At 53.4% G+C, this 13,695-nt stretch overlaps 1 protein-coding gene across 1 annotated transcript in view; it reads left to right on the top strand.

Annotated features, from left to right (window-relative positions):
* The window catches only part of SCFD2 (sec1 family domain containing 2), a 156,937-nt gene extending 150,930 nt beyond the window's left edge, over window positions 1-6,007 (top strand). Inside the window, exons 6-9 of the mRNA XM_038769117.1 lie at window positions 213-358; window positions 1,209-1,343; window positions 4,906-5,025; window positions 5,539-6,007. Coding sequence (XP_038625045.1) covers window positions 213-358; window positions 1,209-1,343; window positions 4,906-5,025; window positions 5,539-5,631 — 494 coding nt within the window. The 3' untranslated portion in view covers window positions 5,632-6,007. The remainder of the gene's footprint in view (window positions 1-212; window positions 359-1,208; window positions 1,344-4,905; window positions 5,026-5,538) is intronic.
* The last annotated feature ends 7,688 nt before the right edge of the window (window positions 6,008-13,695 follow it).

Here is a 13,695-nt window from a genome sequence, read left to right as displayed (position 1 = left end):
CACTTACCTGCTGTGTGACTGTGTGCCTCTGTGCCTGGAAAATGGGGATTAAGACTGGGAGCCCAGTGTGGGCTAGGGACTGTGTCCAACCCCATCGTTTTGTATCTACCCCAGCGTTTAGAACAGTTCCTGCCACATAGTAGGCGCTTAACAAATGCCTTTAAGAAAAAATAATCTCCCCTACGAACGTGCCTCTCCCCTTGTCGTTCCAGTGTGCGAGTCTTCGCTGAAGCTGACCTATCCAAGGGCCAAGACGGTGGTGGACGAGCTGTTCAGGACCCTCCGGGCTGTGACCCGAGCGCGCTCAGCCCTGAAGCAGTTCAATTCGGTCTACACCCCGGGGAATCACGCCCACCAGGCAAGGCCCCGGGCCAGAGAGCGGGTGGGGGGGGACCCCCATCTCCATCCCACACACAAGGGTCCCCTTTCCACACCCCGCAAGGAGCCGGGGGTCGGGAGGCGGCCCATAGCTCCTCTCCACCCTTCCGCTTGCCCGGCTCGGGGTGTGTGTGTGACTATCTTGGGGACCGTCCTGCCGAAAGTACTCTTTTGGGTGACCATCCATCCTCTGCCTCAACCGGGAAGACCCCGGCCACAAAGATACACCTGGCGGGACTAGGCCCGGCCCTGCGTGGTGGCCAGACAGGTGGACCTCAGGCCACTCGCTGGACTGTCAGATGCACGAGTTCACCAATTAGTTTGCTTGACCTTCACCCCACCGAGAACCGGGGTCTGGGCGAAGGAGTGGAAATGGCTCAGTGCAGACAATCACCTCTGCTACAGGCAGAAGGACAACCCCTCCTTGGCCTCAGGTGTCCGAGCGGTGCTCGTCCGGATGGCTGGGGGTTAAAGATCCCTCCTTGTGGGATGGGGATGCCGTATTCTGGCGGCCGTGGTTAGCCGAAATGCCTCCCAATCAACAGGATTTATCGATGCGCCTGCCCGGGAGCGCTCAGAGCAGACACGATCCCTGCCCTCAAGGAGCTGCCAGGGTAGCGGGGGAGACGGACAGAAAATAAATTACGGGGAGGAGGAAGATGGGAGTGGAAAGGTGACTAAGAGAAGGAGTAGGAGTAGTAAGTGCCAAAGAGGTGGCCCAAACAGGAGGGTCACGGGTGAGGCCGGGAGAGAGCACAGGCGCGGCGGGCTCCCAGCGGCCCCCGGCCCCCGCCCCTGACCGAAGTGCCGGGCCCGCCCTCGCCCCTCAGGCCTTGTACAAGCCGCTGCTGAAGCAGGTCGTGGAGGAGATCTTCCATCCCGAGCGCCCAGATCCCGTGGACATCGAATACGTGTCTTCCGGCCTGACGGACCTCCTGAAAACGGGATTCAGCATGTTCATGAAGGTGAGGCTGCCCCTCCCCCGGCCCCCAGACCCTCCAGGGCCGGCTCTCGGGGAATCGGAGCAAGGCCGCAAATCCCTCGGGGTCAATCAATCAATCAATCAATCGTATTTATTGAGCGCTTACTGTGGGCAAAGCACTGTACTGTTAGCAACATATGGAGACAGTCCCTACCCAGCAGTGGGCTCACAGTCTAAAAGGGGGAGACAGAGAACAAAACCAAACATACTAACAAAATAAAATAAATAGGTCCATCTGTCTGTCCGATCAACCGGTGACCCAGCTCCCCCGGTTGAAATCAGGAGCCCTTGGAACCCGGGCCAGGCTGCCGTGAGCAGGTACCCCGCCTGTCACCAGGTCCTTCCCCTCCCCACCATCACCACCCTGCTCCCCTTCCCAATTCTCCCAGTTCCCGCCTGGTATCAGCCCAGAGCTTCAGTGGAGGCGTTAGGGATGAGTTCTCCATCACAGAGACCCGGGGACGAGAGGGACTGAGGGGTCCAAAGGACGCTTCAGCTTTCACATTTGACTCGGGGGAAGGGTTGGAAGGCGCCCAGTTTTCCGATCAAAGGAGGCCACCCCTAAAAGGGTCAACCATTATGGGCCCAGCCAGGGTCTGTCCTCTTCCACCACCCCCGATGCTGTCGGGGACGTCGGTCACCATCAGTGGTCCCGGCCCCATTGCGCCAGGACAGGTGTCATCCCCTGTGGCGGCACCCCCAAACCTAGGGAGACTCGGGGGTCAAGCCAGGTGGGCAAGGTGGGGTCACCTCTGGGCTGTTGCCATTCCCCCCTTGCAGGTATATGTTTGTACATATTTATTACTCTATTTATTTATTTATTTTATTTGTACATATCTATTCTATTTATTTTATTTTGTTAGTATGTTTGGTTTGTTCTCTGCCTCCCCCTTTTAGACTGTGAGCCCCCTGTTGGGTAGGGACTGTCTCTAGATGTTGCCAATTTGTACTTCCCAAGCGCTTAGTCCAGTGCTCTGCACATAGTAAGCGCTCAATAAATACGATTGATGATGATGATGATGATGAGGTAGCATCCCCGTAGGCTCCAGGGACCCTAGCAACCGCCCAGTAGCCAGGAAAGCCGAGGAAGAGCTGACCCCCGGTGCCCTCGGTGGGCACCCCCCACCCGCGCTGACCTACCCTGGGACAGCCTGGGGGGCTCCCGCCATCCCCACTGGGTTGGGGCTTCTGCCCCACGTCTCCCGGAGGAGCCACTGGACGACTTCTTCCCACCCCGGGCACCCATTCCCAGCCGGTTCCCGTCCTGTCCCGGCAGCCTCCCCGGGCGGACGTGAGCTCCGTCAGGAGCAGGCCTCGGGCTGATCTAATAAAGCCGCAGCTGGAGCAGGGGCTCTGCACGCCCACGGACAGCCACCCGGCCCTGCCGCCGGCCTCGCGGGGCCCTGGCCACAGGCAGGGGAGGGGACGACCCATCGGGAGCACCCCGGCCCCTGCCCTCAGGTAACCTACGGCCTAGTGGGCTCCGTCTCCACCGAAGAAATGGGCACAGGCTGCAGCAGCAGGGTTTGAGGTTTAGATTGAAGGGAGCTTTTCCGACCAGGGGTGACGACAGCTTCACCCCCCGCAGCGCACTGGCCTCGTCGCCCCCATGGCACACCACCCCCATCACCCTCACAGCTGGCACCTGGCCTGAGCTCCATAACCTACGGTGGTTGGCAAGGTACCAGAAGCCGGGTCTCCCCAGGGGCTGCCCTTTTCCAAAATATCCGCCGTGGTGCCCTGAGAGAACAAAAAGTCCCTCACCTGCCGGCGGAGCTGTGGGATCAAGGGTGTCTTCAAGGCTGATGCTGCACCTATTTTTTTATTAATGATAGTTATTAAGTGCTTACTATGTGCTAAGCACTGTACTAAGCACTGGGATACATAAAACCCAATCAGGTCGGGCATAGTCCATGTCCCACATGGGGCTCACCGTCTTAATCCCCGTTTCACAGATGAGGGAACTGAGGCGCCGGAAAGTGAATTGACTTGCCCAAGGTCACACAGCAGGCAAATGGCAGAGGCAGGATTAGAACCCGGGTCCATTCTGACTCCCAGCCCCCCACTTTCTCCACTAGGAAGCCACACTACTTCTCTGAGGCCTGCGGCCGCCCCCACCCCACTCCCGGAAAGCAGCTTGTTTTGTTGTCCCGTCTCCCCCTTCTAAGACCGTGAGGCCCGTTGTTGGGTAGGGGCCGTCTCTATAGGTTGCCGACTTGTACTTCCCAAGCGCTTAGTACAGTGTTCCGCACGCAGTAAGCGCTCAATAAATAATGATAATAAAAATGATGGCATTTGTTAAGCGCTTACTATGTGCAAAGCCCTGTTCTAAGCGCTGGGGAGGTTACAAGGCGATCAGGTTGTCCCACGGGGGGCTCACAGTCTTCATCCCCATTTTACAGATGAGGTAACTGAGGCCCAGAGGACCAGGAGGCCTTCCCAGACTGAGCCCCTTCCTTCCTCTCCCCCTCGTCCCCCTCTCCATCCCTCCATCTTACCTCCTTCCCTTCTCCACAGCACCTGTATATATGTATATATGTTTGTACATATTTATTACTCCATTTATTTATTTTACTTGTACCTATCTATTCTATTTATTTTATTTTGTTAGTATGTTTGGTTTTGTTCTCTGTCTCCCCCTTTTAGACTGTGAGCCCTCTGTTGGGTAGGGACTGTCTCTATATGTTGCCAACTTGTACTTCCCAAGCGCTTAGTGCAGTGCTCTGCACATAGTAAGCACTCAATAAATACGATTGGTGATGATGATGATGATGATGATTTGAACCCATGACCTCTGACTCCAAAGCCTGGGCTCTTTCCACTGAGCCACGCTGCTTCTCTACGTGCTTCTCTGCTTCTCATACGATTGATTGAATGAATGAATGAATGAATGAATGAATGAATGAATGAATGAATGAAAGAAAAGAAGCAGTGTGGCTTAGTGGATCAAGCACAGGTATGGGAATCAGAAGGACATGGGTTCTAATCCCGGCCCTGCCATTTGTCTGCTTTGGGACCTTGGGCGACTCACTTCACTCCTCGGTGCCTCAGTTACCTCAGCTGGAAAACGCGGATTAAGACTATGAGCCTGATGTGGGACAGGGACTGTGTCCAACCCAATTGGCTTGTATCCCCCGCCGAGCTGAGTACAATCCCTGGCACATAGTAAGCGCTTAACAAATACCACAATTAGTATTATTACTATTAATACTATTAATACTATTTATTTTATTTTGTTAGTATGTTTGGTTTTGTTCTCTCTCTCCCTCTTTTAGACTGTGAGCCCACTGTTGGGTAGGGACTGTCTCTATAGTTGCCAACTTGGACTTCCCAAGCGCTTAGTCCAGTGCTCTGCACCCAGTAAGCGCTCAATAAATACAACTGATGATGATGATTAATAATAATAATAATAAAAGCCCTCTGGACCAGTCCTGGGCCTGGGTGCGACTGAGGGGCCGTGGTGCACGCGGTGACAGGGACTAGGGGGGATGAAGCCGGGGCGGTAGAGTGGACAGCGAGCGGTCTCCGGGGGGTCCGTGTTGCAGGTGAGCCGGCCCCACCCCGGCGACCACCCGCTCCTCATCCTCGTTGTCATCGGCGGCGTGACCGTCGCGGAAGCCAAGATGGTCAAGGACCTCGTGGCCGCTCTGAAGCCCAGCACCCAGGTGGGTCCTTTTCAATCGATCGTATTTACTGAGCGCTTCCTGTGTGCAGAGCGCTGTACTAAGCGCTTTCGAGATGGGGGAGAGCGGGGAGGGAGGGGAGAGCTGCCTGGCCTTTTAGACTGTGAGCCCACTGTCGGGTAGGGACCGTCTCTATATGTTGCCAACTTGGAGTTCCCAAGCGCTTAGTCCAGTGCTCTGCACACAGTAAGCGCTCAATAAATACGATTGATGATGATGAGCTCAGCTCTGCGGGGCTCCCCGTAGCACGGCTGGACTCACCCCCGACACTCTCCCAACCTCCAGAGACCCAGCACGGACCGCCCAACACCCCCGACTCTCCCGTCTCCATCTCCGACTCTTCCCCGGTGATCCGGCACGCAGCGTCCAACACCCCCAACTCTTCCAGGGTGGGATGGGGGCGTCCATCTGCCAGCCGGCTGGCCCTGGCATGCTCCGGCAGCCCCCCCCGGGACTGGCCTCCCTAAAGCTTGATCCCCTCCCTCCCCATGGCAGGTCCTCGTGCTGTCCACGCGCCTCCTGGAGCCCCGGAGCGTTCCCGAGCTGCTGTTCGCCGCGGACCCTCTGCCACCCAACCTCGAAGCCTGAACCACCACCACCCCCGGACCTCCTCCTGACCCCCTCCGTCCGCTCTCCGTGCCCGACCCAAGCGGTTCGGCCCGCCCGGGTGGGCACCGGGCGATTTGACTCAAAGAAGAGTCAGGCCCAGAGAAGGACGCCGGGGCAGCAGGTCAGCTGGGCCCCCCCGTTTTCGGACAGAGCCACGCGGCCGGAGCGGGCGGGTGGAGTGGGCCTCTTTCCATCCGCGTGGAGTTCTTTTATTGGGGGGTCTCCCCTCCCTGCTCCCCACTGAGGCTTCAGCAGAGTGGCGGATCTAGTGGCGCTCACACCTGGGCCTCTTGGTCCGGGCCGACGCCGCCCCCAGCCTGGGGGAGTGTGCGGGGAGGGGCAATCAATCAATCAATCAATCGTATTTATTGAGCGCTTACTGTGTGCAGAGCACTGCACTAAGCGCTTGGGAAGTACAAGTTGGCAACATCATCATCATCATCAATCGTATTTATTGAGCGCTTACTGTGTGCAGAGCACTGGACCAAGCGCTTGGGAAGTACAAGTTGGCAACATATAGAGACGGTCCCTACCCAACAGCGGGCTCACAGTCTAGAAGGGGGAGACAGAGAACAAAGCCAAACATACTAACAAAATAAAATAAATAGAATAGATATGTACAAGTAAAATAAATAAATAAATAAATAAATAGAGTAATAAATATGTACAAACATATATACATATATACAGGTGCTGTGGGGAAGGGAAGGAGGTAAGATGGGGGGGATGGAGAGGGGGACGAGGGGGAGAGGAAGGAAGGGGCTCAGTCTGGGAAGGCCTCCTGGAGGAGGCAGAAAGGCGGGATCGGTCTGGGGGAGAAGGATGGAGCCGAGGCGTTCCTCGTGGGTCGGGTGAGTTCTGGAAATAAACCCCTTCGCCCCACCAGCCTTCCCAGAGTTTGCGGCGCCCTTCCTCACCAGCCGAGGGAACGGATTCGGGAAGGCCGTCTGGGAGCCGTGGGCGAGCCAAGGCCTCCGTGTCCCCGTCGCTGTGCCCGAGGATGCCCAGAAAGACAGTGCCCCTGGCAGGGCATTGTCAGTCAGGCAGAATGAAGGCAGGGCATCAGCTGGGCACCTACGGAGAAAGGGAGCAGGTATTACTCTATTTATTTTACTTGCACATATCCTATTTATTTTATTCTGTTAATATGTTTGGTTTTGTTCTCTGTCTCCCCCCTTCTAGACTGTGAGCCCACTGTTGGGTAGGGACCGTCTCTAGATGTGGCCTACTTGGACTTCCCAAGTGCTTAGTCCAGTGCTCTGCACACAGTAAGCGCTCAATAAATACGATTGAATGAATGACTGGGGCAGACCCCAGACCCCACGGATCCAGGGAGTCAGCCAGCCTCCCCTGGGGAACCAACCAGCCACCGAGCGCGGAAGCAGGACAGAGGCCGGGGTCCCCATCGGAATTCATCATCATCAATCGTATTTATTGAGCGCTTATTCACTCATTCATTCGTTCAGTCGTATTTATTGAGCGCTTACTGTGCGCAGAGCACTGTACTAAGCGCTTGGGAAGTACAAGTTGGCAACATCTAGAGACGGCCCCTACCCAACAGTGGGCTCACAGTCTAGAAGGGGGAGACGGAGAACAAAACAAAACTTCCACTGAGCTCCAGCATCACAGGCCGTGCACGCAGTCCCACTCAGAGACAGCGCAGCCAATCAATCAGTCAATCAATCAATCAATCGTATTTATTGAGCGCTTACTGTGTGCAGAGCACTGTACTAAGCACTTGGGAAGTATAAGTTGGCAACATAGAGAGACGGTCCCTACCCAACAGTGGGCTCACAGTCTAGAAGGGGGAGACGGAGAACAAAACCAAACATATTAACAAAATAAAATAAATAGAATAGATAGATATATAAAATATAGATATAGATAGATAAAATAAATAGAATAGATATTTACAAGTAAAATAAATAAATAGAGTAATAAATATGTACAAACATATATACATATATACAAGTGCGTCGTGCTAATAATAATAGTTAATAATTTTGGTACTCGTTAAGCGCTTACTGTGTGCCGAGCACTGTTCTAAGTGCTGGGATAGACTGGACACAGCCCCTGTCTCACCTAGGGCTCACAGTCTGAATCCCCATTTTCCAAAGGAGGGAACTAAGGGAAGTGACTCACCCAGGGTCACACAGCAGACATTCATTCATTCATTCGATCATATTTATTGAGCGCTTACTGGGTGCAGAGCACTGGACTAAGCGCTTGGGAAGTCCAAGTTGGCAACATCTAGAGACGGTCCCTACCCAACAGCGGGCTCACAGTCTAGAAGGGGGAGACAGACAACAAAACATATTAAAATAAATAGAATAAATATGTACAATCTGGGAAGGCCTCCTGGAGGAGGTGAGCTCTCAGTATCCCCATTTCACAGATTCATTCATTCAATTCACTCATTCAATCGTATATATTGAGCGCTTACTGTGTGCAGGGCACTGTACTAAGCGCTTGGAAAGTACAATTCGGCAACAGAGACAATCCCTACTCAACAACGGGCTCATAGTCTACAAGGAGGAGACAGACAACAAAATACAACAAGTAGACGGGCGTCAATACTATCAAAATAAATGAATAGAATTAGAGATATATACATAATGATGGGGAGACTGAGGCCCAGGGAGGTTAAGTTCAGACGTGTGACGGACTGGAATTGGAACCCAAGTCCTTCTGACACCAAGATCCGTGGTGTATCCATTCATTCAGTCGTATTTATTGAGCGCTTACTGTGTGCAGAGCACTGTACTAAGTGCTTATCCACTAAGCCATACTGCTTCTCTACTTGCTGGGTTACAGGCAGGCAGAGCCATGGAGATTTTTTTGTTTGGTTTTTATGAAGTGGTGCTTGTTAAGCTCTTACTATGTGCCAGGCACGGTACTGTGTACTAAGCGCTTATCCACGAAGCCATACTGCTTCTCTACTTGCTGGGTTACAGGCAGGCAGAGCCATGGAGATTTTGTTGTTTGGTTTTTATGAACTGGTACTTGTTAAGCTCTTACTATGTGCCAGGCACGGTACTGTGTACTAAGCGCTTATCCACTAAGCCATACTGCTTCTCTACTTGCTGTGTTACAGGCAGGCAGAGCCATGGAGATTTTTTTGTTTGATTTTTATGAAATGGTACTTGTTAAGCTCTTACTATGTGCCAGGCACCGTACTGTATACTAAGCGCTTATCCACTAAGCCATACTGCTTCTCTACTTGCTGTGTTACAGGCAGGCAGAGCCATGGAGATTTTGTTGTTTGGTTTTTATGAAATGGTACTTGTTAAGCTCTTATTATGTGCCAGGCATGGTACTGTGTACTAAGCGCTTATCCACTAAGCCATACTGCTTCTCTACTTGCTGTGTTACAGGCAGGCAGAGCCATGGAGATTTTGTCGTTTGGTTTTTATGAAGTGGTACTTGTTAAGCTCATACTATGTGCCAGGCACGGTACTGTGTACTAAGCGCTTATCCACTAAGCCATACTGCTTCTCTACTCGCTGGGTTACAGGCAGGCAGAGCCATGGAGATTTTTTTGTTTGGTTTTTATGAAATGGTACTTGTTAAGCTCTTACTATGTGCCAGGCACGGTACTGTGTACTAAGCGCTTATCCATTGAGCCATACTGCATCTGTACTTGCTGTGTTACAGGCAGGCAGAGCCATGGAGATTTTTTTTGTTTGGTTTTTATGAAGTGGTACTTGTTAAGCTCTTACTATGTGCCAGGCATGGTACTGTGTGCAGAGCACTGTACTAAGCGCTTATCCACTAAGCCATACTGCTTCTCTACTTGCTGTGTTACGGGCAGGCAGAGCCATGGAGATTTTTTTGTTTGGTTTTTATGAAGTGGTACTTGTTAAGCTCTTACTATGTGCCAGGCACGGTACTCTGTACTAAGCGCTTATCCACTAAGCCATACTGCTTCTCTACTTGCTGTGTTACAGGCAGGCAGAGCCATGGAGATTTTTTTTGTTTGGTTTTTATGAAATGGTACTTGTTAAGCTCTTACTATGTGCCAGGCACGGTACTGTATACTAAGCGCTTATCCACTAAGCCATACTGCTTCTCTGCTTGCTGTGTTACAGGCAGGCAGAGCCATGGAGATTTTTTTTGTTTGGTTTTTATGAAGTGGTACTTGTTAAGCTCTTACTATGTGCCAGGCATGGTACTGTGTGCAGAGCACTGTACTAAGCGCTTATCCACTAAGCCATACTGCTTCTCTACTTGCTGTGTTACGGGCAGGCAGAGCCATGGAGATTTTTTTGTTTGGTTTTTATGAAGTGGTACTTGTTAAGCTCTTACTATGTGCCAGGCACGGTACTCTGTACTAAGCGCTTATCCACTAAGCCATACTGCTTCTCTACTTGCTGTGTTACAGGCAGGCAGAGCCATGGAGATTTTTTTTGTTTGGTTTTTATGAAATGGTACTTGTTAAGCTCTTACTATGTGCCAGGCACGGTACTGTATACTAAGCGCTTATCCACTAAGCCATACTGCTTCTCTGCTTGCTGTGTTACAGGCAGGCAGAGCCATGGAGATTTTGTTGTTTGGTTTTTATGAAGTGGTACTTGTTAAGCTCTTACTATGTGCCAGGCACGGTACTGTATACTAAGCGCTTATCCACTAAGCCATACTGCTTCTCTACTTGCTGTGTTACAGGCAGGCAGAGCCATGGAGATTTTTTTGTTTGGTTTTTATGAAATGGTACTTGTTAAGCTCTTACTATGTGCCAGGCACGGTACTGTGTACTAAGTGCTTACCCACTAGGCCATACTGCTTCTCTACTTGCTGTGTCACAGGCAGGCAGAGCCATGGAGATTTTGTTTGGTTTTTATGAAGTGGTACTTGTTAAGCTCTTACTATGTGCCAGGCACGGTACTGTATACTAAGCGCTTATCCACTAAGCCATACTGCTTCTCTACTTGCTGTGTCACAGGCAGGCAGAGCCATGGAGATTTTTTTGTTTGGTTTTTATGAAGTGGTACTTGTTAAGCTCTTACTATGTGCCGGGCAGGGAAGTAAGCACTGGGGTAGACACAGGCTAATGAGGTTGGACACAGTCCGTGTCCGTGTCCCACATAGGGCTTCCAGTCTCAATCCCCATTTTATTCATTCATTCTTTCGATTGTATTTATTTTGAATTTTCTTTGATGTTATTCATTCATTCATTCAATCGTATTTACTGAGCGCTTACCGTGTGCAGAGCACTGTACTACTGAGCGCTTACTGTGTGCAGCGCACTGCACTAAGGGCTTGGGAAGTCCAAGTTGGCAACATATAGAGACGGTCCCCACCCAGCAGTGGGCTCACACAGTCTAGAAGGCGCCGAGAAGTCAAGTGACTTGCCCAAGGTCACACTGCAGACGAGTGGCAGCGCAGGGATTAGAACCCGGGTCCTTCTGACTCCCGGGCTACGTTGCTCGAGGGAGACAGATGGCAGCGAGCCTGGGACAGAGCCCGAGTCCTCGGCAGGAAGGAGAGCACAAAGGCCCGACAGGCAGGGACAGATGGAGACGGCGACAGCCGAGACCCGGGCCCGGGAACAAGCGGTGAGAGGGACAAGAGGCGGGATAGACCCGGAATGTTTCATGGCTTTCGGCTAGTTATTCATTAATAGGGTACCCCCACCCTCTCCCCGCGTCTGTCCCCACCAGAGGCTTTGTGAGGCGGCCGCGGGACAGGAGACGAGGAACAGAACAAAAAGGGCGGTCGATACGCCCTGTCCTCCCCTCCCCTGCCTTCCTCCATCCATTCAGCCTGCCAGCCCCCGTGACCCCCATGATCAATCAATCAATCGTATTTAGAGCACTGTACTAAGCGCTTGGGAAGCACAAGTTGGCAACATATGATGACCCCCTCCTGACCCCAGCAGCGTCAACTGGGAGGGGGCAAGGCTGTGAGCAATCAATCAATCGTATTTATTGAGCGCTTACTATGTGCAGAGCTTGGGAAGTACAAATTGGCAACATATAGAGACGGTCCCTACCCACCAGTGGGCTCCCAGTCTAAAAGGGGGAGACAGAGAACAAAACCAAACATACTAACAAAATAGAATAGATATGTACAAGTAAAATAAATAGAGTAATAAATATGTACAAACGTATATACAGGTGCTGTGGAGAAGGGAAGGAGGTAAGATGGGGGGGATGGAGAGGGGGACGAGGGGGAGAGGAAGGAAGGGGCTCAGTCTGGGAAGGCCTCCTGGAGGAGCAAGAGAGGGGGTCGGAGATGGCGGGAGTAAAGCCAGGATTAGGTCCGGGGGAGTCCCACCAAGTCACCGGTACTGGACACCCTAGCCTGACGGCCTGAACCCGGGGGGAGTTATCATCATCGTCAATCGTATTTATTGAGCGCTTACTAGGAGTTAGCCATCCTTCCGGGCAGATGGCGGGGTGGCCCCCTTGGGTCCTCTCGGGCCACGCCGCATCCCCGGCTCGTCTGGGGCCGGAGGGAGCGTTCCTGTAGGGGGAAGGGAGGGCGCAGCGGCGGGCGGGAAGAAGAGACAACCCCCTGATCTGGGAAACGCTCCGTCCGAGAACAGGCATCTGGCTTCCACATCCGCCGCCTCTGCCTCTTTATTGGGGCCCACGAAATGGCAGCAGCCGCCACCGCCGCCGCCGCCACGGCCTCTGATGGAAACAGCAGCTGCAGCCCCCACTGAGAGAGAGAGAGAGAGAGAGAGAGCGCACAATAGGCTCCGGCCCAGTCTGCCGTTCAGTCTGGGGCCGGCGAGGCCCCCGGCCGGCGGCCAGCCGGATTCAGGCCCGGTGTGAGGGGCCCACAACTGGGGCCCGGCCGGAGCCGGACCATCAAAGGGGTGGGAACGGAGGGCGACGACACAGCGGAGGGTGGCTCCACGGAAGGGCACCCGCGCTGCTCTTGAGGGGCGGTGGGGCCGGAGGAGGATTTAGGGAGGGGACCGTGTGCCAGGGCTGGGCCAGCTGGCCACGGCGGGCTGCATCCTGACATTCCCTGCCAGTGGGAGCCCCGGGGCCGGGCCCAGAGAGGCACAGTGGGTGGGAGCGGCTGCTCGGCGGGCCAGGGGAACACAGAAACATGCCTTTCTGTGGGGTGGGGTCCCCCCAACCACACGCGTGTGTTTGTGTGTGCCCCCAGGGGCGACCAGGCCCGGAGGTGGCCCTACCCTCAGTTGGCTGCCCTAGAAAAGGAACAGCAGCGTGTCTTCGTGGGCAGAGCACGGGCCTGGATTCTAATCACAGCTACACCCCATGGCTGCCCTGTGACCTCAGGCAGGATCACATCACTTCTCTGGGCCTCCGTTCCCTCATCTGTAAAATGGGGATTATTGCGAGCCCCATGTGGGACAGGGGTTGTCTCCACCTTGATTAATTTTTATGTACCCCAGCACTTAGGAAAGTGCTTGGCCCATAGTAAGTGCTTAACATCTACCATTATTATTATTAAAATTGAAAGCAACGTGGCTCATCGGAAAGAGCAGGGGCTTTGGAGTCAGAGGTCACGGGTTCAAATCCCAGCTCCGCCAATTGTCAGCTGTGTGACTTCGGGCAAGTCACTTCTCTGGGCCTCAGTTACCTCATCTGTAAAATGGGGATGAAGACCGTGAGCCCCAAGTGGGCCAACCTGATCAGCTTGTATCCTCCCCAGTGCTTAGAACAGTGCTCCCCCCCCCCTTTTAGACTGTGAGCCCACTGTTGGGTAGGGACAGTATACGTTGCCAATTTGTACTTCCCAAGTGCTTAGTACAGTGCTGTGCACATAGTAAGCGCTCAATACAATTGATGATGATGATGCTTTGCACATAGTAAGCACTTAAGAAATGGCATCATTATTATTATCACCGGAGGCCCGGCTCCACTGTGCCAGCCCCCTGGGCTCCCAGGGGCCAGGCTACAGGCTGGTGTTGGCCTCTGCTAGGCAGACAGGAGCTGTGGAAGGGGCAGAGCTGAGGGAAAAGGGCATAAAGGCCCTTCCCGCAGTGGGGAGCGACAGGCGTAGGGCGGGCTGGATCAGGTTCCTGCTCGCTGGCCACGGGGGCTCCCCCAGAAAAGGTGCTCCAGC

This window comes from Tachyglossus aculeatus, chromosome X5 (genome assembly GCF_015852505.1).
Source record: "Tachyglossus aculeatus isolate mTacAcu1 chromosome X5, mTacAcu1.pri, whole genome shotgun sequence".
NCBI lineage: Eukaryota > Metazoa > Chordata > Mammalia > Monotremata > Tachyglossidae > Tachyglossus > Tachyglossus aculeatus.
Note: the sequence above shows the minus strand (reverse complement) of the source record. Positions and strands in the feature narration are given on the sequence as shown.